The sequence below is a fragment of the Ochlerotatus camptorhynchus genome, unplaced genomic scaffold (assembly GCF_037179485.1).
Source record: "Ochlerotatus camptorhynchus isolate MF236.1 unplaced genomic scaffold, CSIRO-AGI_Acam_v1.1 ptg000015l, whole genome shotgun sequence".
Taxonomy (NCBI): Eukaryota; Metazoa; Arthropoda; class Insecta; order Diptera; family Culicidae; genus Ochlerotatus; species Ochlerotatus camptorhynchus.
In genome coordinates this window covers 3,395,568-3,418,240 of record NW_027040507.1, presented here as the reverse complement: position 1 = coordinate 3,418,240, position 22,673 = coordinate 3,395,568, and the positions used below count along the sequence as shown (strand labels likewise).

At 37.8% G+C, this 22,673-nt stretch overlaps 1 protein-coding gene and 1 pseudogene across 1 annotated transcript in view; one reads left to right on the top strand and one right to left on the bottom strand.

Moving 5' to 3' along the window:
• The window catches only part of Bsg (immunoglobulin domain-containing protein Bsg), a 130,712-nt gene that overhangs the window by 35,728 nt on the left and 72,311 nt on the right, over window positions 1–22,673 (bottom strand). The window contains exon 4 of the mRNA XM_065223075.1: window positions 1,307–1,427. Within this exon, the coding sequence (XP_065079147.1) occupies window positions 1,307–1,427 (121 nt within the window). The remainder of the gene's footprint in view (window positions 1–1,306; window positions 1,428–22,673) is intronic.
• Window positions 7,349–8,451, top strand: LOC135702084 (uncharacterized; annotated as a pseudogene).

Sequence of the window (22,673 nt, the reverse complement as noted above, 5' to 3'; positions counted from 1 at the left end):
CTAAATGTGTAATACAAATGGAAAAGAAAAAAATTGGAAGACAATATGATACAGTCAAATTAGGCTGCTACGAATACTTCAAGACAATCCAAATTGTTTATTGCCCCAAACAAAGGAATTACGGTAACGGCGCCGGTGGTGTAGTGGTAAGCATGATTACCTCTCACCCCAGCAGGCCTGGGTTCAATCCCAGTCCGCGCCGCCGGGATGTTCTGAAGCATAACATCTCTGATCACGCCTTCCTTCGGATGGGAAGTAAAGCCGTTGGTCCCCGGTTCATGAGTTGATGAGTCGATAGGTAGGGTCCAGGTGTGGGAGCTGTCTCCCTGGCGTCGGTAGCATTGTTGCTCAGCACGGAAAACAAGATCGACGGAAAACAAATCAAAGGAAAAAAAAAAAAAAAAGGAATTACGGAAACAAATACTAAATTTAAATAAAAAAAATCTCTAAATAAGTATGTTTGGTACGTTGGGCTACTTACGGAATACTGTTTGTTAGATATCATTTGAAAAAGATAAATCGAAGTCAAACAGATATCTGTAGGTTTTGTGACTGTGAGACAGAGACCTCTCAATATTTGCTCTGCGAATGTTCAGCACTATTCGTGCGCAGAAGACAATATTTCAACAAATGCATACTAAGTCCTTCTGAGAGTTGGTTGAAAAATCCCAAAATGGTGGTTGAATTCATTCTAAGAATCATACTAGATTGGGGTACTACTTATCAGGCAACAACGGCAGTTACCCTAAATGGTAACTCGTCGTCCTGAACAGATGCGATACTAAACAGTGGTATACCACAATAGATCAGCTTAATGGTCGCAGTGGTTCAAATCCCAAAATAAAAAGGGTCAATAAAAATTCGAAGTGGAGGGATTCTGTGATCCGTATTATTAACATATTTTAGGCTATTCTCAGGATTTGAGCGGGGATGAGATTAGAACCTGCAACGTGAGAGACATGAATGCTAACCATGACGCCAGACCCGTAATTTTAGTCCAAAAATGTGGTGGCATGGCTATCAACATTCAATGCAGCCTATAGATCGAAGAGATTCAATCGATACAATGCTAAGTTAAACTGCAGAACGTAGCTTTTGCCCGTAAAATAAAGAAGAATGCAACAAGTTTAATTGCGCATATCGTAATGCACCGACTTCCGATCACATAGTTTAGAGATCCGGACACTTTTAAAAGTTGATAACCTGAATAATTAATATATTAGGTACCTAAATATTAGAAGGATGAAGAAAAAATATCCTTTTTTTCTCCTGACTAACATAAAAAAAATCATTTAACGATACTTACCAACTTAACTCATAGTCACCCTCTTTCGTGATATTACAACCGAGCGTCAGTGCTTTCGTGATATCGAAAATTTTTAAACTAGAGCTGGGATCATCGTAGTTGGGGTGTAGGATGTCTGACACTGGAAAAAGAGAAACGGAAAAAGAACTTGATTAGTTAGCTTACTCACACATACACTCACACGGTCTGTAACTGTAACGAGAATTATAATCAACAGTAGCGATAAAAAATGGCCAATAGAAACCTTCAACTATGGAACTGGCGAGTAAATACGAGTAGCAAGAGTTGGTAAAGTAAGCATTCCCATTAGGGATTCAACAGCGAATTCCACGTGCTCCGTTGCAACCCCGTGTAGCGGTCGGAGCAGTTCTTGCTGCTGCAGGTCGATGTTGATAAATTACAGGAAAATGTTAACATTTGCCTTGCATCATTAACAGTACTGGCAGTCCCATTATGCGAAATTGCTGCTGCTGCTGCATTCCACGAGGGGTGCACCTAGAGAGTAGCAAGCAAAATAAGCTTCTTGTTTGTCATCCACAAAACGCGATAGGTTGGTCGTGCGTAAATCGCGAATTAGCACATTGAAGTGCAGCAGCGTACATGGATCAGCCTTGGTTGAAACCGGTTTAAAATGTCTACGTCATAGTCGTCAATTTTACGGTTTCAGCAGTTTGATCATATCGAATGAAAGCTGGTTTGAGTGCCTCTTTAAAGTTTGCAAACCGCCTCAAAGAGAAAGAGGGGAAGGTGATGCGACGACGTGACTACTTTCGCGAGTGAGTGCACCGTATGTAGTTTCGGTTGATTGTTTGAGTCGGATGGAGCAGACTGGAAATGTGCCGTTGGTGATGAGCAAATGCAAATGAAACGAAACAGGGTAAACGTCGGTGGATTGCTTTCAAGATTGTGGTTATTCTTAACTTCAAAGGGATGCAAACATTGTTCGCCGGATGATGCCAGTTGCCAAGCGTAATAATCGAATTTATAATTTTACTTATCTTATTTTCAGCTGTCTAAAATGGATATAGGGGAAATGGATTTAATGTCGGTCTAAATGGTCCTAATTCGGGCCCATACATAAATTCAGCAATCGACTAAATTTTCAATAGCGATCAAAAATATCAATTAGCACCGTTCCAATGACGCGTTCAACTAGATAAAATTGATAAATAGCAGATTTTTAGCGATGGGCCCAATCTTAGATCCATAGTATAGTTTGTTCTTCAATTAGCTCATACTATCGATGCCGTTTGATTAGCTTTACTTTTTGTTTATGATAACTAAATCTGGTTTAGGAAGGTTTTCCTTGACAGTTGCGGTGGCTTATCTGCTCAAAATATCATGTGACATGTGAATATTATTTTTTGTTCTCTCTCAAGGGCATATTGATTGTATTTATTATTAAAATTATGGAATCTCTTAGGGAATTTTTAGGTGAATCTTCACACATGCCTTTTTTGCTTGTTCATATTTTTACAAGTTAAAAATTTAATATTTTTGGGAACGTAAGGTAAGGGTGCTCTTGACAGCCACATGGCGGCAGATCGTGGTATAAAAAGTTACATAGGTACATGAATCAAGAAAGCTAGGGGTAACGGCGCCAGTGGTGTAGTGGTAAGCGTGATTACCTCTCACCTCAGCAGGCCTGGGTTCAATCCCAGTTGGCGCCGCCGGGATGTTCTGAGGCATAACATCTCTGATCACGCCTTCCTTCGGAAGGGAAGTAAAGCCGTTGGTCCCCGGTTCATGAGTTGATGGGTCGATAGGTAGGTGTGGGAGCTGCCTTCCTGGCGTCGGTAGCATTGGTGCGCTCAGCACGCAAAACAAGATCGACGGAAAACAAATCAAGGAAAAAAAAAGAAAGCAAGGGCTGCCTTTGTGAGCGTACGAATTTTCTGGTGATCGAGTCAGTCAAAGGACCAAAATCCAATTCTGACGTGAAATCTGGTGTGCTATGTGTCAACGAAAAAAGGTGCGTACCAGCAGATAACACTCAAAAGCTGTAGGTCTTCAAAACCCGAAGCCTGCAATACATTATTTGTGCCTGGTGTCGAATGCTGAGCTCCATCTTCGATGACATAAGAAGCCGATATCAACTGAAATTCGAGAACGAAAATTGAGGTGGGTCGGCCACATACTAAGATTAGAACCCAGCAGGACACCACAGCAGAGGCAGACCCAGGAACTCAAATCGACAGTCTCTGTCTCACAGCCTTAACAAAGATATCGGGATAGTCAGCAGAAATCCGACCTGGATCCAGGTAAAGGAAAATGTAAATGGATGAGTGGGAGAGTGAACAGTTTTCATTGAAATATTTCTCAGGTTATATCTTTTATGGTTTTTGTGAGTTAATTTCCTTATCATTTCACCATATGACTTTATTTTCTGCCCGATTTTTAAACACTTTGCGTTTTTGGCAACAAGTGCTTCCGTTTTTAGCAACACAAAAAAAATAGAAGACTTTAGCGTAAGTCCTGTGATATTGTGTAAAACACCCTGGAAACATTCAGGAAGACTTCAGAGGACATTAGGGACAGATCCAGGGGCATGTTAAGCGAATCCGGTTGAATTTGTAGAATAATCTACTTTACTTAGAGGTAGACTTATAGAACCATAAAAACGAGCCTTACAATTTCAAGACCTGTGAAAGTTCTTGTACACCCAACCAGTGCTGAGATTTGTCATTGTCGTTTCCAGAATTTCGTGGGTTATTGACAACATTGTTTGTCACACTGACAGACTTCTGACTGACTGATCCTCACAAAAACCTTCGTTAAAATCTCATTGCGCGAAAATCAGATTCAACTGGTTTTTAAAAGTGTAATTTTGTGATTCTGTGTCACATTATTGTTATCCAAGCACTTCAGGACGTAGATACTTGTTCACTTTAACGGCTCCATGTAATTATGTTGCTTAGGTAATTTAATTTCGTTAGAACTTTAGTTGATAAAAAAGCTACACATGTTCGTCACTGAGAGTATTGTCATCGATAATTGACATGACACGGTTTACCTTGACGATGACTGTTAGCTCAAATGAATGACCAATGCAAAATTGTCAATATCACCGTGTATTGTCGAGATTTTCCAGCACTGCACCCAACCCTTTTTACGCGGTGGTATTTTATTTTCTTAAATGTTCAAATAAAACCAAGCTTGATGCACCAAGGATCGGGTGCTACTCAATTTTCTGCGAATATAACACACGCTATTGAGAAACAGCACTTTCATTTCCAAAGAGTCGTGAAAGTGCATTTTAAATCATGCAGCTATTTTCATTTTTCTTGAGCTAGAAAGCAGTAACGGTGTTAAGTCTCTTTCTCTTTTACTTCTCTGAGTAGCACTGTACGGTACACGGAGATGAAAAACTACCCAAAATTAAGTACTTTTCACTCAATTCCCGGGTTTAGCCCAATAGCCTAAATTTGAGTAAATCGCTTGTATTAGTTTCCATTTAACACCAGAAAAAATACTTACTCTTAAGTATATTCTACCCAAAATTAAGATTAATTCACGTAAATTTGAGAAAATGCAATTTACTCAGAAGTAACATATTTGTCTGCACTATGTCGTTGGGTCGAATCTCTCGTTATTATTTTGAAAGAGTGAGAATTTTCTATTTTTAAAGTTCAATATTAATAACTCTGTACAAATTTGTCCATCCATTTCAGTCCAAATTTGAGTAAATGGCATTTGTATAAACCAAACTAGTACATATTTTAAGAAATACTTTGATACAGGGTCCGGCAATTGGGTTCTTTAATTATGAAAAATATATATGTTTTTATATATCATCTGAAAGAGCTTCGTTTTCTGAGCACAGCAGGGCTGGTAGTGCTGATGCGATATAATAATAGTGACTTTAGTGATTGAAATTAAGGAAATAGTGACCAAATAGTGACTTGTAAATACTAAATAAGTAACCATTTATATGGTTACTTAGAAATTCAAATACAGTTTGATATTGAAATAAACTTCTTATGTCATGGAACTTAAAATCAAATTTCATAAATTCCTCTAATTTAATCGAATCTCACAACGGATTCTCCAGTGAAGAGCATTTGAAGTTACTTGAGTAATTTACTTTTGCTTACGTGATACATGATGACATGATTCCCATTTTTATGATCTTAAATTTGATTCTGCCTTCGAAATCTTTAAAATTTTGATATTTATATAGGTAGACAACTTTGATAACTCGCTAAGAACTTTTCAGAATGATCTCAAGAACATTTTTAGAATAATTCTCCTTATCTTAAGCTTAGAGGCAATTAAGCTTTTACAAAAATAATATTGTATTCTTGAAATTCTTTCAGAACAATCAACAAAATTCTTGAAAATAGATTATTTTCATATTTGGAAATATCAGAATTAAAGTGGACATTTTATACGATAGATGAGGGGATGAAAGCAAAGCGTTGATAGTTCCGTTATATAATGGCAGTGAGAAATTTGTATATACAAACTAGAAAGCGAACAAACGACAATTTTGAGGAAGAGCATCTCCTTTACCAAGCTCATCCGTTAATGAGGGATGGTGAGGGGTGTTTCCCCCTGCCACCACTGGCAAAAGGGATGATCGCCGATTGGCTCATGTACCTCCGATGTGCGGAAACAGTTCTATCGATTGTTTCACACTCAAGTCGTTATCTGACGTAAACAACTACCCGATTCGTACCTTCCTCAAAATTGTCATTTGCTCGCTTTCTACTTTGTACATACAATTTTCACACTGCCGTACAATAACGGAACTATCAACTCTATAATTTAATCTCCTCATCTATCGTATAAAATCTCCATTTTAAGTAGGATATTCGACGTTGATTACATTCATTCATCATTACATGATTAGTTAAAGTAGATTATTTTCGTTTTTTATTGATTCTTCTAGGAACTCCCTGAAGGCTCCTTTCATAAATCCATTTTAAATTTATTTGAATTCTCTTTTGAATTTCCATGCAATTGACCTCAGAACTTTCATAAATTTCTGCTTAGATTGATCTTGGACTCCTCCCCTGCATTCAATTGGAAATTCAGTTCGTATTCTCCTTAGAAATCCCAAAGTATTTCCTCAGAATTCTCAAAACAAATATCCATTACAGAATAACTTTGACAATCTTCTCAGAATTCCTTTGAGATTGAACCCTCAAAATTCTATTCCATTGGAATTCTTCTCAGAATTTATTTCGAAATCTTCTGGAAGTATCTTCAGAATTCTTTCACCCTAGAATTCTTTTAGAACTATCCGCAGAGATCATCTGTGGAGTTCACGGGATTTTCATGGAATTTTCATCAGAGCTCCCCTTAAGCAAAATTTCAGAACGGATTTTGAATTCTTATTAGAATTGGACCTAAAATCCTCATCCAATCATTCTTTTCAGAACTCTCGCTAAAATTCACTCTCAATTATATTTGAATTATTTCCAAAATTGTTTCAGACCTGAATTTCGCATCTCTAATAATTTAAACAATAATCAAAAGCGACGCTCGTATGTGTTAAGCCAAGTTTAACTATGTAGGTATACCTGGCTTAAGATTTAAGCGGAGGTGAAGAAATCGGCCCTCAGAGCATTTACATGAGACTTTCGTAGTCTGTACTTTGGTATTCTTCTCTGATATATCTTGGTGTCATCCAAAATTTTCTTAAATTTACTTTGGATTTTTAAAAGTTCTTAATCATCCTTGAAAGACTTTTGAAAATCTTTCACAGACCAATACCTTTGAAAAGATTCCAAGGTTTACAATTTATTTTCTGGGAAAGGAGGTTCATTTTCCCCGATTTTTAATTGAAATTTAAAGACCCACGCACATTTGATCCGGATCGGACGCGTTGCGGTAAAGTGACAGCTAAACTTATTGTCTAATTACGAATATGCATTTACCTCAATACCCTTAAAGAACCCAATTGCTACATTACTTCAACAGTCATTATTACGTTGAACACGAAACTGCATTAGACGACCCCTCGTCGCTTTCTTTACATTGTGTCTTGACTGTCAGTGGATGTATGTGTTACTTTTGTAATCGAGTGCTATCCGGAAAATGAATCTCTAACAGAAACGTAGTGCTGTGGTTGACTTATTCCGAGCTGAAAAACGGCAGAAGGAAATTGTGAGCTGTCCGATTTAGGTGTGTGCAGAAATTTTGTACACCGTACAGTCAAAAGATACCGGATGACCGGAAGTACCAAAAAACGATAAGGTGGGGGACGTCGAGCTACTGAGGTGACACCTGCCATAGTGAAGATCGTCAAGAGGCACCTTAAGAGAAATCCTCGACGTAGTGCCACTAAATTGGCGGAGAATCTCAACGTATCGGATTGAAGTCTCCGTCGGATCCTGAAAGATAAACTTCAGACCAAGCCCTACAGGATCCAGAAGGTTCAAGACCTTTCGGTGAGCCAGAAACAAGAACGGGTAAAAAGAGCAAAGGCGCTGCAGAAGAGGGCCGTTGGAGAATATCATGTTTACCGACGAGAAACTCTTCACCGTATAGCAGTTCGTGAATGAGCAGAACGACAGAGTTTTGTTGCCAGAAAGATCACGATCCCATGCCGACCAGCATCGGTGATGGTTTGGGTCGGAATCACCCGTGATGGCCGGACTCCGCTGGTTTTTTGTCCCTGAAGGAGCGAAGATCAACCGAAATACATATCGGGAACTAGTTCTACAGAACGTCGTCGAATCGTGGGCACTTCGTCATTTTGATTCCAGGGATTAGGGTTTCCCACCGGACTCGGCGCCGGATCACAAAGCGAAGATAACCCAACTCTGGATTGCGGAACATTTTCCAGGGTTCATTTCGAGCTCGGAGTTCGCCGGACCTGAACCCTATGGACTTCGCTGTCTGGAGTATGTTGGAGGCCGAAGTCTGCTCTAAAAAACATGAAGGTGTGAAAGTTCTGAAGCGACATCTGGCGGCAGCCTGGGATAAAATACCACAAGAGCACCTGCGGTCCTCGTAGGATGCGTTCCTCGATCGTCTGTGGCAGGTGGTTAAACTCAACGGCGAACAAGTTGAACTGGACCAGTGAATTTTCAAAAAGTGATTTGTTTTCAAGTGAAATTGAATGCATTTGAAATAAAATGTTTTTGTTTTGATCAATTCATCTGTTTGTTTCAATGTAGCACTTCAATTGCCGGACAATGTATAAATGTTTGAGATACCGCAAAGTTAGTAATAATTAGGAAATTTTTTGCATTTTTATAAAGTACTACGTATTATGCTTACACGGTTGAGCTAAAAACGTTAAAAAATTGAGATAATTATTTTCTTTGGGGAAATGTTGGAATTCAATATCTCAACTTCAGGTAGTCTGACGCCTTTGATGTCTTCGAAAAAATTTCTCAGAACTATAAAATGCACCACTTTCCGAAGAAATCATCCTTGTAGGACGCTCCATTCAAAAGGTAGATTCGAGTGCCACCTATGCGGCAGGAATACGAACTAATCAGAAACCACTAAAAGCTGGCTCTTTGTAAATTAAACAACTTTGTCGGTGTCTGCAAATCTGTAGGATGCATACCCACGATGCTAGCGGTTTTGGCCACGCTACCGGGATAGTTGTCCCACTAAGGATCTAATCATCCAAAACCTATGCACAATTTGTGGATGGCCCCTAAACATCTCAAAATGGTCAAACATTAAATAGATAGGGGGAATGGCTCTAATGTTGGCCTATGGATCTAAGATTAGGCCCATCGCTAAAAATCTGCTATTTATAAATTTTATCTACATGAACGCTTCATTGGGACGGTACTAATGGATATTTATGGTCGCTATTGAAAATTTAGTCAATTGCTGAATTTATGTATGGGCCCCAATTAGGGGCATTACGGCCGACATTACATCCATTTCCCCTAGTAAGAAAGCATTATTTTCCATGCTTTTTCCACATAAAAGTCTGTCTAGTGTTTCCTACCCGGGACATCCCGGGAAATAAATCAAAAATTACGATTCCCGTTTCCCGGGAAACAGCATTTTTTTTTACAGAGATTCGACATTATTTTTTACAGACGTTATGTAAAACAATTAATTCTATGTAGAATAGATAACTTGAGGATAGAAAGCCATAGGAAGCTGATGGCAACATCCTGGAGAAGTCGGGAGGAACTTTTATAGAAGTTGAAAGAAACTTCCGGGTGAAGTTGCGTTACGTTGCGGATGAAGCGGAGAAATTCATAGATTGCATACTGGCAACTGTCATGTATCTACTTTATCGATCTTATTCTGGTTGTTGGAAGAAACTTTCTGGAGAAGTTGATAAAAAAACATCCGGGGAAACTTGAAGGAAACATCTCGACGAAGCTGGCAGAAACTTTCGTATGTAGGGAAAATCAAGAAATTACCTTGCGAAGTCTAAAGGACCTTTCGGGGGAAGTCGGAAGAAATTGTCCGAGGTAGGATAGAAAAACTGCCAAAGAAAGTAATTTGAAACGTCCGGAGGAAGCTAGAAGGAGTCTTGAGGGAAGTCGCATGAACATTTTAGGATAAGTCGGAATAGTATTCCAGTGGAAGCCAGACCAAGCGCGTACAGAGTATGTTGAAAGAAATTTTCGGGGATGCAAAATTGAGGAATTCAGAAGAAGCTACTAGGAGAAGCCGGAATAATCTTCCAGCGGGAGTCAGAAGCAACTTGCGGTGGTAATTTGGTAAAACTTCCAGAAGAAGTCGGAAGAAGAAATTCCCGTTAAAAATTAGAGAACAATCCAGAAACTTCCTAAGAAAAATTAAACTAGGATCCACGGAAAGTTGGAAGAAACTATCCGGGAAGGACTACAGGTATTTCCTGGAAAATTGGAAGATCATTCTTGGAAAATTCGAAAGAAACTTCCGGTAGAAGTTGGATGACATTTCCAGTGGTTGCCAGAGGGAACTTGCAAGAGAAATCGGAAGAAACTTCTGGAGGTAGTTAGACGAATCTTCCGGGGAAGTCTGGATAATTTTGCAGAAACAGTCTGTTCGAGGGAAGTTAGAGCAAATTACCGAAAGAAGTCAGAAGAAACCGGGGAAGTTGGAAAACATCTTTAAGAGGTCGTAGAATGACACTTCCTGGAGTAGTTGGAAGAAACTTCTTTGAGAAATTGAAATGGTTTTTTTTTTCAGACAAATTGGGAATTCAAACTATTCAATGCTGACGGCTCGAACTACAGAAGTGAATGAATAAATACTTTAGAGAATAACTATTAAAAATTCAACTTATTGCCTAAAGTGTGGAACGCGCAAAAATTGGTCAATTTCTGTTAAAAATGCATTAAAAAAAAACCTGAAACGCTGCATTTGGAAGTTGAGTGTATATGCAATGGTTGCTTTGATGAGTTTTCACCGTTTGCTCTCCAGTTTTCAAATGACGTCCAAGCAAGAGGAGCAGCGTGTCAAAATTTTGCTCGTGCAGCAAGACGCCAAGTTGGCAAAATTGCTGGATTTGGCCAAATCGACCGTGACAAACGTTTAAAAAATGTTCGGGGAGCGTCTGTCGACCACCAGGAAGCCTGGAAGTGGCGGAAATCGTAATCCGGACGTGTCAGCGACGACGAAGAAGGTGGCGGTGAAATATAAGCGGAATCCTAACCTCTACATCCGGGACGTCGCTGGCAAGCTAAATGTTTCCTGTGCAGCGGGCCAAGAAACGAGCCGGGTTGTCGACGTTTAAGAAGGTGAAGGTGGCGAACCGAGATTACAAACAAAAAACGTCGGAAAAGCAGCGGTCCCGAAAGCTGTATACGAATCTGCTCACAAAGTTCGACTGTGTCGTCATGAACGACGAAACTTATGTGAAGGTGGATTTCAAGCAGCTTCCAGGACAGGAGTTTTATACCGCATCAGGAGAAGGAAGATGGCTGAAATTTTCAAAACCATCAACTATCGAAGCTTTCGAAAAAATATCTCGTCGGGCAGGCCATATGCACGTGTGGTCTAAAAAGCGGCATTTTCATTACTACAGGAACCATCAATCAAGAGATCTACGTCCAGGAGTGCCTGGAAAAGCGGCTGCTACCATTCCTAAAGCAACATAATAGACCTGTCCTGTTCTGGCCGGACTTGGCGTGCTGCCACTATGGGAAAAAAAAGCAATCGAGTGGTACGATGCGAACAACGTGGTTGTGGTACCCAAAGACCACAACCCTCCCAATAGCTCAGAACTCCGCCTTATCGAACGGTATTGGGCCTTGCTCAAACGGAATATAAAAAAAAACTTATAATTCCATAGAAAACGAGCAGCAGTTTAAATCTAACTGGCGTTCGGCGGCCAATAAGGTCGATGAGACCACTGTGCACAATTTAATGGAAGAGATTTAGCGGAAGGCACGGCAGTTCGGATTTGGCAAACCAAAAGAATAACCGGACATTTTTTCCTTTAAATATATGAATTGAACTACCAAAAGAAAAATAAGAAGATTTTTGTGATATGAATTTTGACTGAATGAAACGATTTATTTGTCGATCAATTTTTGCGCGTTCCAGTCTTTATCTAGTCACTGGATGAACATATTTCCCTAATTCAACTTGATAAGATTCAACATGTTGAATGTGATTTCCTGAAAATTTCAACATAATCGAGGTTGAATTTTTGTGAATGAATGCAATTTTATCGTGAACATCCTTTAGTTTAGAATCTCATATAGAATTAAGTAGATTGGCTCTTTAATGTAGGTTTATTTTAGAATGCCAAATGGCAATATCAAAATATATGCAAGAATTTATTAAAATTCAAATGATTTAAGGTGATTCCTTGTAGCGTCTTTTTTCGCATTACACTCTGCAATTTCACAAGTCATAATATTAACGATTTTGTGAATTCACGTTGCGGAAACTAATACTAGTAGATAAGCAAAAGGACTCTACAAGCAAACAGCACAAGAAATTATAATTGATAGCTCATCCATTCGTCTGTACTACCACCACAACAGCCATCTCAGACAAATTCGGATTCGATGATGGACATAACTTTTGGAACCAGTGTTCACTCGGCAGTCGACAAAAGCAGGCCACTCTCGATGTGTGCCACGCGATCATCTGACGATCGGCAGTTCTTTCGGTCAATGCGTCGTCGACTTTGGAAAGTAACCGTTTCGTGATGAATGTGTGAGCGCTGACCACGTTTTGCGTCCATTGCTGCAATGGAAGCGTTCTGACCCTTGTTGGTGAATCTGCCATACAATGAAACCACTGGATGCAGCTCCCGTTCTGGTGGAGAAGGTTTATTGGATACCGGAAGACAAAATGTTTATTATGTTGTACCTTATGACTATAGTTTTAAGATGTATTATATAGTGACCAAGAATCCTCGGCTCTGTAAAGTTAATTCGTTTGAGCATTATCAAATAAATTAAATAAATAAAAAAAAATACTTTTGGAATGAATTCGAATCGATTTACGGTCGTCGACAAAGCTGGTAATGCTTTTCAAGACATTTCATGTAAATTAGCCTTGTTTTATACAAGCTTGCAAACAATTTCGTTGTTTATGCCAACTATAATAGCTCCAAATAAACGAGGTAAGATTTTACGCGATGATTAAAATTTACAAAATTTTCTGTGTGGTTTCATTCCCGTACATTGTCCCATACAAACTTCCCAAGCAAGAATTTAAGCTTTAAGGGTTAGACTTTTAGAATGCTTTAAAGCCTTAATGAAAGTTGGAATGTTATTTGGGAAAGTTGGAATGTTAAGTGCGTTCAAATTTGGCACAGTTGTTGAGTACCTCAATGATGCACATCGAAAGAGTAGTGAGGAGAAGGGGGTTGTAACAACTGATCAAAGTCGAGCCCTTCAATTTGCCCATTTTGAAATGTATGTCTACTTTTCCTGTATACTTTGCAGTTAAAAGACAAGTGTCACGGCTAGGTGGATTAATTCCGATTTATATTACCATATAGTGGCATATGTGATCCATTCCCGTAAAAAAATGAAGACAAACAGCTACATCTAACATTAATGCATCAAATTCTTTGCTCACGAGTTTAATTACGATTGCTTTAAAACAATGGTATGGGGTTGTCGGAATACCGATTTAAGCCTACATCACACCAAACGTCACGTTATCAACTCAGGCGTCACGAACCATAGTGAATTGCACATCGTGTGGAAACTCTACGACTGCTTGACAATGAATTTGGATCAAAGGGCTTCTGGATCATCCGTCATCCTCATCGTCACCGCCGCCGCCTCAGGTAGTCGGTAGTATCATCAACAGGTCCCTGGAAATCCGGCGGTAGTCACATCGTCATTTGTCGAACAGGGTGTTTTAATGCTAACGTACCCGAACAGGAATGTGTGTGAGTGTCGTGGTATGTATGCTAATGAGAAATAGCAAATTAAATCAAAAGGCACTCGACATAATGCACGGTGGGCCTTGAATTCCCCGTGTGAGGCATAAATGAAGCTTCTTCCAAGACATGTGTAGACCCATACCGCTTAGCCATCCGAAGAATACGAACGGTTGCAAGTGATTGGTGGTGACCTAAATACGGGTGCACTTGTGCAATGCAACTGTATGCCTGATGCATTCTGGTAGCAGCTCGGTAGGCTGATGACATTACGACGGCTCGGGAGTGCTTGTCGTCGTGCCAGCTTGAGGCCATGTGGAGGCGTGAATCCAATTTCAATTAAATGCTTAATCGATGGTTTATCGGCGTTGCGTTCGTTTTGTCGGGAATAAATTTTTTCTCTTAAAATTGAATTGTTTAAAGCGGTAAATAATAGAAATATACGTTTTAAGAATTGAAATCAAGCAATCATAGCATATCGAAAGCGATACTTGCATTTAGAATTTTAATATGGAAATCTGCGACAATACACACTTCAATTTTTTTTTGCCGAGGTTTCACACAGTCGAGCAACCCAAAGCCCAAGTTAATCGACCGTACGAGTCTTCGCAAAGCAGGGTTGAGTGCGTAGTTTCGTCCCTTTTATCTCACCTCATTCGATTCGGGTCAAGCTTGCTGGCAATATTCTCTTTCATCGTGTGTGTGTTTTTTTTATTCATCTCAAGCGTTTGCGCATGAAAGCTAAATACGAGTAAAATACGTGGAAGGAATTGAAACTGTTTCGAGCTGTCGTAATAAAAAGTCCATTGCAAGTCAAAAAAACGGTACTTTATTTTCAAAACATACTTTTCATACAATATGTATTAGGAAAGCGATACATTCGATCTTACTGGCTACAAGTACATAGAAATAGACGATTCAATAAACTAGCAACTGCAAGCTGCGAGCAAAATGCATTTGTTTTTTTTTTGATTTATTAAATATTGGAATAGAATATGTAAATGTAGACTGATAATGAAACATAAGATGAAACTAAGCCATTTATCATTTCTCAAACATTCAGCTCCAGCACAAGACGGTATATTGCAATTTGGGGCGTAGAATTTGGTGTGTTTGTGAGTAGTAAACAGATGGAACGAGCTTTGGCAGAATCAGAATGGTATGAACGGGTTTTACATAGGAATTCTTTTGCAAAGCTAATCTGTAGCACTTAAGTGAGCAGTAAGTCAGCACTGTTTACCAGCAAGCTTTAACGAACACGGACGAACGAGATAATGGAGATAAGGCGGATGAAATGAGTTATAACATTAGAGTTATGCATTTACGTTCATGCATCCAGTTGTGATCAGGGGAAAATAAGCAGGCACAGAACAAGTGCGCAAACTCATGGGAAAAGCTCATATGGCAATTATCAAATGGAACCGTGAATGAATAATTGTTTTTTAAATCGATTTTAGAATACTAAAAATAGAGTTTTTTCAAGCTTACATAAAGCGCACCAATGATGGTTGCATATTTTGACATACAAATGACATAAAATTCGCGGAGGAATTCAGTAAAAAAGCAATGATACCGGAATAATAAGGAAATTACTCGGCCCACTCCAAAATTTGGAAATATTTCCAAAATATGGCCAAAATATGCGTCATTTTTCTAATCTCATTTCCAGAACGACATGTGAAAAGGGCATACAAGCTTTTTGTAAACAAACCTTTGTAGGCCCTTTTCTCACCAACCGAGGGTTGCAGCAATATCATCGGGAAGGGGAAAGTGTCCCCGGTGATGTTAAAGGTTTGCGTTGGTGTCATATGGGTGGCGAAAAAAGGGCATAAGAAGGTTTGTTTACAAAAAGCTTGTATGCCCTTTTCACATGCTGTTCTGGATTTATCTTTCGGGAAAAGCAGTAGGCTGAAGCGTTTTGTCTTCGTTGTTTTTAGCATATTACAGCATGTAGATATGCTAAGGCGAAAAGGATCATATAGAGAACAACCTCCAAAAGGACATTGGTGGCAAACATGGTGAGGCAATCCATAATTTAAATCAAGTTTTTTAACATAAAGCAAATTCTTAAGTAGGGGCATCCCTTATCTCAGTCGGTTAAGGCGCAGCTACAACGCAAGGCCATACTGGCGGTAGCTGGGTTCGATTCCCGGTCCGGTCTAGGAATTTTTTAGGTTGGAAAATTTCTCGACTTCCCTGGGCATAGAGTATGACTGTACACACAATTATACTAATGCAAAAATGGTACAGGCATCGAAAGCTCTCAATTAATAACTGTGGAAGTGCATCTAGAACACTAAGTAGAGAGCACGCAAGAAGCTAAAATGCGATAAACATTAAGCTTGAAATTTGAAGAATAGAAGAAGAAGAAGAAGAAGAAGAAGAAGAAGAAGAAGAAGAAGAAGTAGAAATATACATTCTTAAGTGAACTTGACAGTAAGCATGCATAAGGGCGTATACGCGATGATCGATTCTCTTCATCGATTACTGCTACAGCTAAGCGAAACATTTTTCTAGAATTTGTTCTATGCAGAGTTGTAACAGGTTGTATTGGCTATCAAAAACAGCAGAAAACGCACCGAGAAACGTTAATTCTGGCAAGTTTTTAACAAAAGAGAAAATCGACGAAAAGAATCGATCATCGCGTTTACGCCCTTATGCATGCTAACTGTCGAACTATTTATATCATAGGGTGCCAACTTTTGTCCTATCGAGCAGAAAACATCAAATATTTCGACGACTTCTGCGTTAACGATTCAATTATACGTTTGGTATGATACTTTACTTAAATAGCTACAACACAAAGCATTTAAGAGCGCTAAGTATTAATACTTACAACCATTGTAATGAAAAATAAAAAAAAAAGCGCTCCTAGCGAATCAAATTTTCCATTCTATTTTTGCTTTCATCCGTATGACGAAGTAAATCCAGTGACGTTTCTATATGTCCATACGAAATTGAAACTCGTAGGTCGAATCTGGAATCAATAAGCAGTGCTGTATTTTTAACGAATTATAAACCATTTGTGACTCTTTATCGAATCCAACGATACATATTCAAAGGTAAATACATTTAGAAGTTTTCTGTACTATAAACATTCCATGTTGTGTTTTTTTCTATCGAGAAAGAGAGGTAAATGCGGGTTATGCTTAGTTGTCCGAAAATTTAATCAAAACCCTACATCATTTTGAACATTTTTCAATCTTTAGAATCCCGCAAATGTTTAGAATTGTTAACAGTCAAGGATCATTCAAATTTCACTAAGATGGTTAACTTCCACTTGCTTGGAATCTGGAATCATAAAATTCTTCCATTTCTCAATTTCATATTTTAAATCAAGATTCTAGTCAAAAGGCACTCGAATATTTTTCGAAAATGAATGAATTATGCTCAAATATTCGGCCAAACGGCATTCGCACAAATGATCCATTCAGTGAAATGACGTTACACCTGCTTCCTGGCCGAACATCGAAATGAGAAAAAAGGAATGATATTCCAATGATCAAGCACTCGTGAGATTAATTGTCATATGGTTGGTAAACTTTTGACTTTTGACCAGCAAGAGCATGTAGTTGGTAGAGAGAATATATCCCTAAATTCCCGAGGCATAAGTTACAATAATATTAATAAATATGGAATGGCTGTTTATTTATATTTTTAAATACTTTATTATGGTGATTTTAGCCACTTCTGGGCTAGTTCATCCCCACACAAAATGATTATAAGATAATCGCCAAAGGTTGAATAAGCGTTTTTCAAGCATTTTACACACGAATATATAGCAGTATAACAGCTGTATAGAAGCGTCATTCAACAAATCATCAATAAGGGGTAGTAGTTGACTAAGTTTTTCAAAAGTAGCTGACTAAGTTCGCCAGATTTGCTTGTATAGAGATTTATTCAAAGTTGTTAATATTGTATATTTGAATACAGCAACAATAGGATGACTAGAGTTTCAAGTGCTTATGTACTACAATATTTATTGTTATCATTATTTTTATTTTTATTATTGTTATTCCATATTAAATCTCATAATAAATACATTTTCCCCTCCTCTACTCGTATGAATAAGGATTAAAATTAATAAAAATATTACGTGCTATAATATTCAAACATAACAGTTTTCTACCGCAAATATTCAATACTGCTATAACAATTAAACATAGACACATCAACATCAACATTCCCATCAACTTTAACACTGCCGTCAATTTCAATATTCTCATCAACACCAACAACTTAGACACAACATTCTACTTCATTATTGACATTAACTTCAATATCGCCACAAATTAAAACAATACCTTTAAGATTAACTTCAACTTCGCCATCAATTTACCAACGTTATCATCAACATCAACATCGCACTCATCATTAATTTTACCGACAACTTGAACATTAACTTAAACACTACTGTCAACTTCCATAGTACCACCAAAGTCAGCATTGACATCATTTTCAACTTTGCCAGCAATTTAAACTTTAACATACATAGGGTAGAGAACTACTTCGGCCTAATCGCTCATTTTGGGCCTATCGAGCAGAAAACTTCAAATGAATCCATGATTTAAGTGTTAACAAGTCAATTATGCGTTTGGTACGATGCATTAGTTAATAAGCTACCGAACAAATTCAATGAGAACGCAAGATATGAAAGTTTGTACCCATTATTCCCAAAAACAAAAGAAGCGCTTCAACCGGATCAATTTTTATATTCATCCGGTAGGCCGAAGTCAATTCATGCGTTAGGCCGAGTTTGGCTTCAATAAGCAGTGTTAGACTTTTGAAAATATCTCATCGATTGGTTTTTCTTTATCAAATCTTAAGGTACGGTACGTACGGAAAGATAAATTTGAAAGCCATCAGTAAAAATAACATTCCGTTTGGTGCTAAACTGCGCTAGATTAAGAAAGACTAAGTGCGGGTTGTGCTTAATAGGCCGGAAATGGGGTAGTTAACCCTACCAATTTAAAACTTTAACTTAAAATTCCTCTGATCCCCTCAATATCTTTAACATCGACATTGACATCATCATCACCAATAATTTACCATGAATTTCATCTTCCAGGCCAAATAACAAAACATTTCCGGCTCGTCGTGTGCGTCGATCTTTAAAAACTGTCGTATTAATGGCCCTTCGCTCATTTTCAACTTCTATTCAATTTTCATACTGCCGTACTCTAACGGAACTATCCACCTACCGTCTTCTAAAAGATCATTCTATAGCTAATAAATCATCACACTAAAGCTTCATGTTAGCATTTCCAACCAACTCTCGACCTGCTCCGATTTGGAAGAAACCGTGCATAATTGTTTGTTATGGTCCATCATTCACATGTGAGCTGAAATTCGGCCATTTTGTATCTCGCAAAAACATTCAAATGTCGTATTCGATATTGTTCATTGAACCATAATCCAAAAAAAAAAAACTGACGAAACTGAACATATACTTTTTAAAATATTCCAGTTTTAACTAAATTTTTGAATTTTTTCTCGAAGCTACTAAAAAATTACTGTGTATATTTTTCCCAGCACGGCTTTACGTTTCAAAACAACTTTGTCCCAGACGCCATTTCGATCACAAGTGACATTTTCGCAAATTACTGCAAATTACAGAAAATGTCAAGGATGCCATTCTGAAAAAAAAAACTACAAGGGAACGTCCTATGGGGTTGTGCGCAATGGCGACGTAGGACTACGTGGTCTCATATAATAAATCTTATTTCTCGATTACTTTTTCAAAGGGACGTATCAGCTTTTTGATTGCCAATTTGGCGTAACTGGTAGCTCGCACACGCTTACTAACACCACTAGCAGGTAGAGGAAAATATCCCCTATCTGATGGTATTGTTAGCAAAGCTAGGACAAGAGTTAGAAAATGGAGCATCACTTAACCTTTCTAGCTTTGATGCTTCCAACGACCAACCAATCATATAATTACCGAAATCGGAACGTACGGTACGAGATGTCCACGTTTCATCCATTTATTGGATTCTGAAGCATCGTGTCTAAATCTTCGATTTAAACAGGCCCGTTGTTTTCTGAATCATCTTGCCCCTTAAATGCTGCACAGTAGGCCTGGCCGTTTTGATATGTGTGACGCATTTTCGATGTGAAACATATATCAAATAGACAAGAAAAATGATGGAGGTATATCCATCATTTTCCAGGATGCTTTCAAAAACTGGCCTTGTTAGTGTTAGATTAGATTAGATTAGGACTCACAATGTAACGGAAATTCATTAAATTGCCTTGAATTTTCCACAATTTTCCTTAAATAATGCTCATGGAACTTTGCCTTAAATCACTAATTTTCCCTGAACTAAACTGGGCATTCCTGAAGTTTTTAATGCTTACCTAAAGTTCTCTAAATCTGTTTAATGTTCCAACAAATAATAACTCCCTGAAGCTTTTGAAGTATTTGGATCAATCATAGCATTCTCGGAATATCCCGCAATTCCATTAAACTCTTTGTAAGTCGTTGCAAATTTCCTTAAATTAATGGGATTGTTCTGATAATAATTAAACTATCTAAAACAATCGAAATTTCTTAGAAGATCTCTGGAATTTCTGGAATCGGTGCTTGCTAAAACTACTCGCATTTTTTATATAAAATTTTTAATGATTTTCTATAGTTAAAGCTAATTTTTCGAAATTTTGTTGAGGTACTTGAAATATCCATGATATAACACCCTTAAAATACGGAGCTTTGCTGAATATTCGGGAAATTTCCTGAGTTTTTCGATGCTTCTCTAAGGTACGTCTATAATTTTCCTGAAATTATTTGAACTGTCCTTTGCTTCTCTGATCTGTCTTGATGTTTTCGAAGCATCCCTCAACTCTACCGAAAATCTAGGTTCTGCTCTGAAATAAATGAAATCCCCGTAAATACCTTTGAATTTCCTTGAAATTCTCTGGACTTCCGTGAAGTTCCTGGAATTTTTCTAAAGTTTTCAGAAATTCTTTCGAGGTCTCCGTACTTCCCTGAAATTCTCGAAATATCTTAAGAGTTATGGATTTTTTTATAGCACATCATGTAATTATTCTGAAGTGGCTCTTAAAGCTTCTAACTGGAACTTCTGACTTAACCATATTTTCAGGATGTTAACTTCCCGTATGTTCCCGCAGTTTGTTTATGAAGCTTCGCTGAAATTCTCAGCAACTCCTTTCATTTCTCAGAGCATTTGTAAAGTTCCTACAATTGTTGTGAAGTAAATGGGACTGAAGATCTCTAATCGTTTATAATGTTAATTACAAACTTCAAATATTTTATTTTCCCTTAATTCTGGCACTTTGAAAAATATTTTAATTTTTTAAACTTGTCCATGCAAAACGAATTTTCAGAAGATAATATTTTGAGGTCTTAGAATTGCTCAAATTCAAACTTCAACATTTAATAGATTCGATGATTGAGCTGATTCTTTAAAACTGATTATCATGTTGTTGTAGCAAAAAAAAAAGCATATGTTTAACGCATCTTAAACATAGGTTTCTTATTATAAATCTGGAAATAACCCGTTAAAGTTTTGGAAAGATCAGGGAATTCTATTAAGCCAAATGAGAAGACACTATGTAAATAAAGAAAGACGACTAAACGTCAAAAAGCTCTGTAGAAGCAACACATTTTTGAATTATTCGAAAATTAAAACAACATGTAGGCATCGATTGGACTATCTGATCCTACAGAAGATTGATTAATCTAGAAACAAATTCTCGCTACAAAAGTTGAAAATGGTGACTGATTACAAGAAAACGTGACTTTAGTGACTGGGCCTTAAAAAAGGAGACTAGCTTGAAAAAAGTGACCAAGTCACTAAAAAGCAACGAGTCTCATCGTCGCCCACAGGTCACCATACCCAGTCGAACTCCAGACGAATCTAGAACCGCACTACCGTTCATACTGGCGACAACGCTCTGATGAGACAACGAAACTCCACCCCAAGCTCCTCCCCTGATCCTATCCTTCGACAATGTACCTCTCTAATCTCGGGTAAACCGCGAGTATTGGGCCCAAATCCTTATCGACATAGAATTAAGTGAATTTTGTTACAAACAAAGAACAATGAATTATCAACTCCGTAAAGCTAACGCGATTGAGCCTTCCAAATAAACTAACTAGATTTAAAAAAAAAAAAGTGCAAATAAATGTGAAAACAACACTCTCTTTGCCGAGTACTGTGCGATGCATGTAAAAAGTTGCTCTACAAACACTCTGAGGCCAGCCCTGAAACCCATCATGAGCATTTGTCGTGATTCATTAAAATAAAGCAAGTGGTTTAAGGATCCCATTGATTTGTTCTTGAAAAATCAGTATTAATTGAATAAGCAAGAAAACGGTCCAATTCTTACTTTCATTTCCTCACTATGCACTTATTTTTCTGCATAGATTCCTTGAAAACAAACAATCACGGAGATCACGAAGTAAAACAGCTAACATATTGGGAGCAACGGGCTAGAAAGCTGAGTTAAATTTGAAAAATAATCAAATATTTCTAAGAGCCGAATGAACTCTCCAGTTTAAAATCTCTATAATAAAAAAAAAAACAAATTGTTCTAAATGTCAACGACAATATTTAAGTATTTTCAAAAACTAATACATGTAAAATATAGTGCTTTGTGAGTTTTTTTTTTAGAAATATTGACGTTAGTGACTTTATGATGAAAAAGATGACTTTTTAGTGACTGACTTGAAAATAGTGACCTAGCCACTAAAAAGTGACCTGCTACCAGCCATGGACTTTGCTCGGGTACCTCCTCGGAGGTATAAGGAATATATTTATTGACCTACGTACATGCTTCAGCTTTACACAGGGAGGTAGTAAGTAAGTAAGTGGTAAGAATACCACAAAGCTAGGAAAACTTATAAATTGGCCGTTAAAGGCGTGTTCGATGAACAATATTCAAGAGTTTTGTCTGCTTGTCTGTGATTCAAAATTACAGCTAAGTCAATGAAAACCAAATTTTAAAGAACGAGCAGGTTTCAACAAAGAAGCGAAAATAGTATAAAATCATATTTTGTCGTTTCTACTTTTTGCCTTTTCTACCTTTGGCTTTCGACCTTTTATCCCTAAATGGTATGTAAATTAAATTTTGAATTCA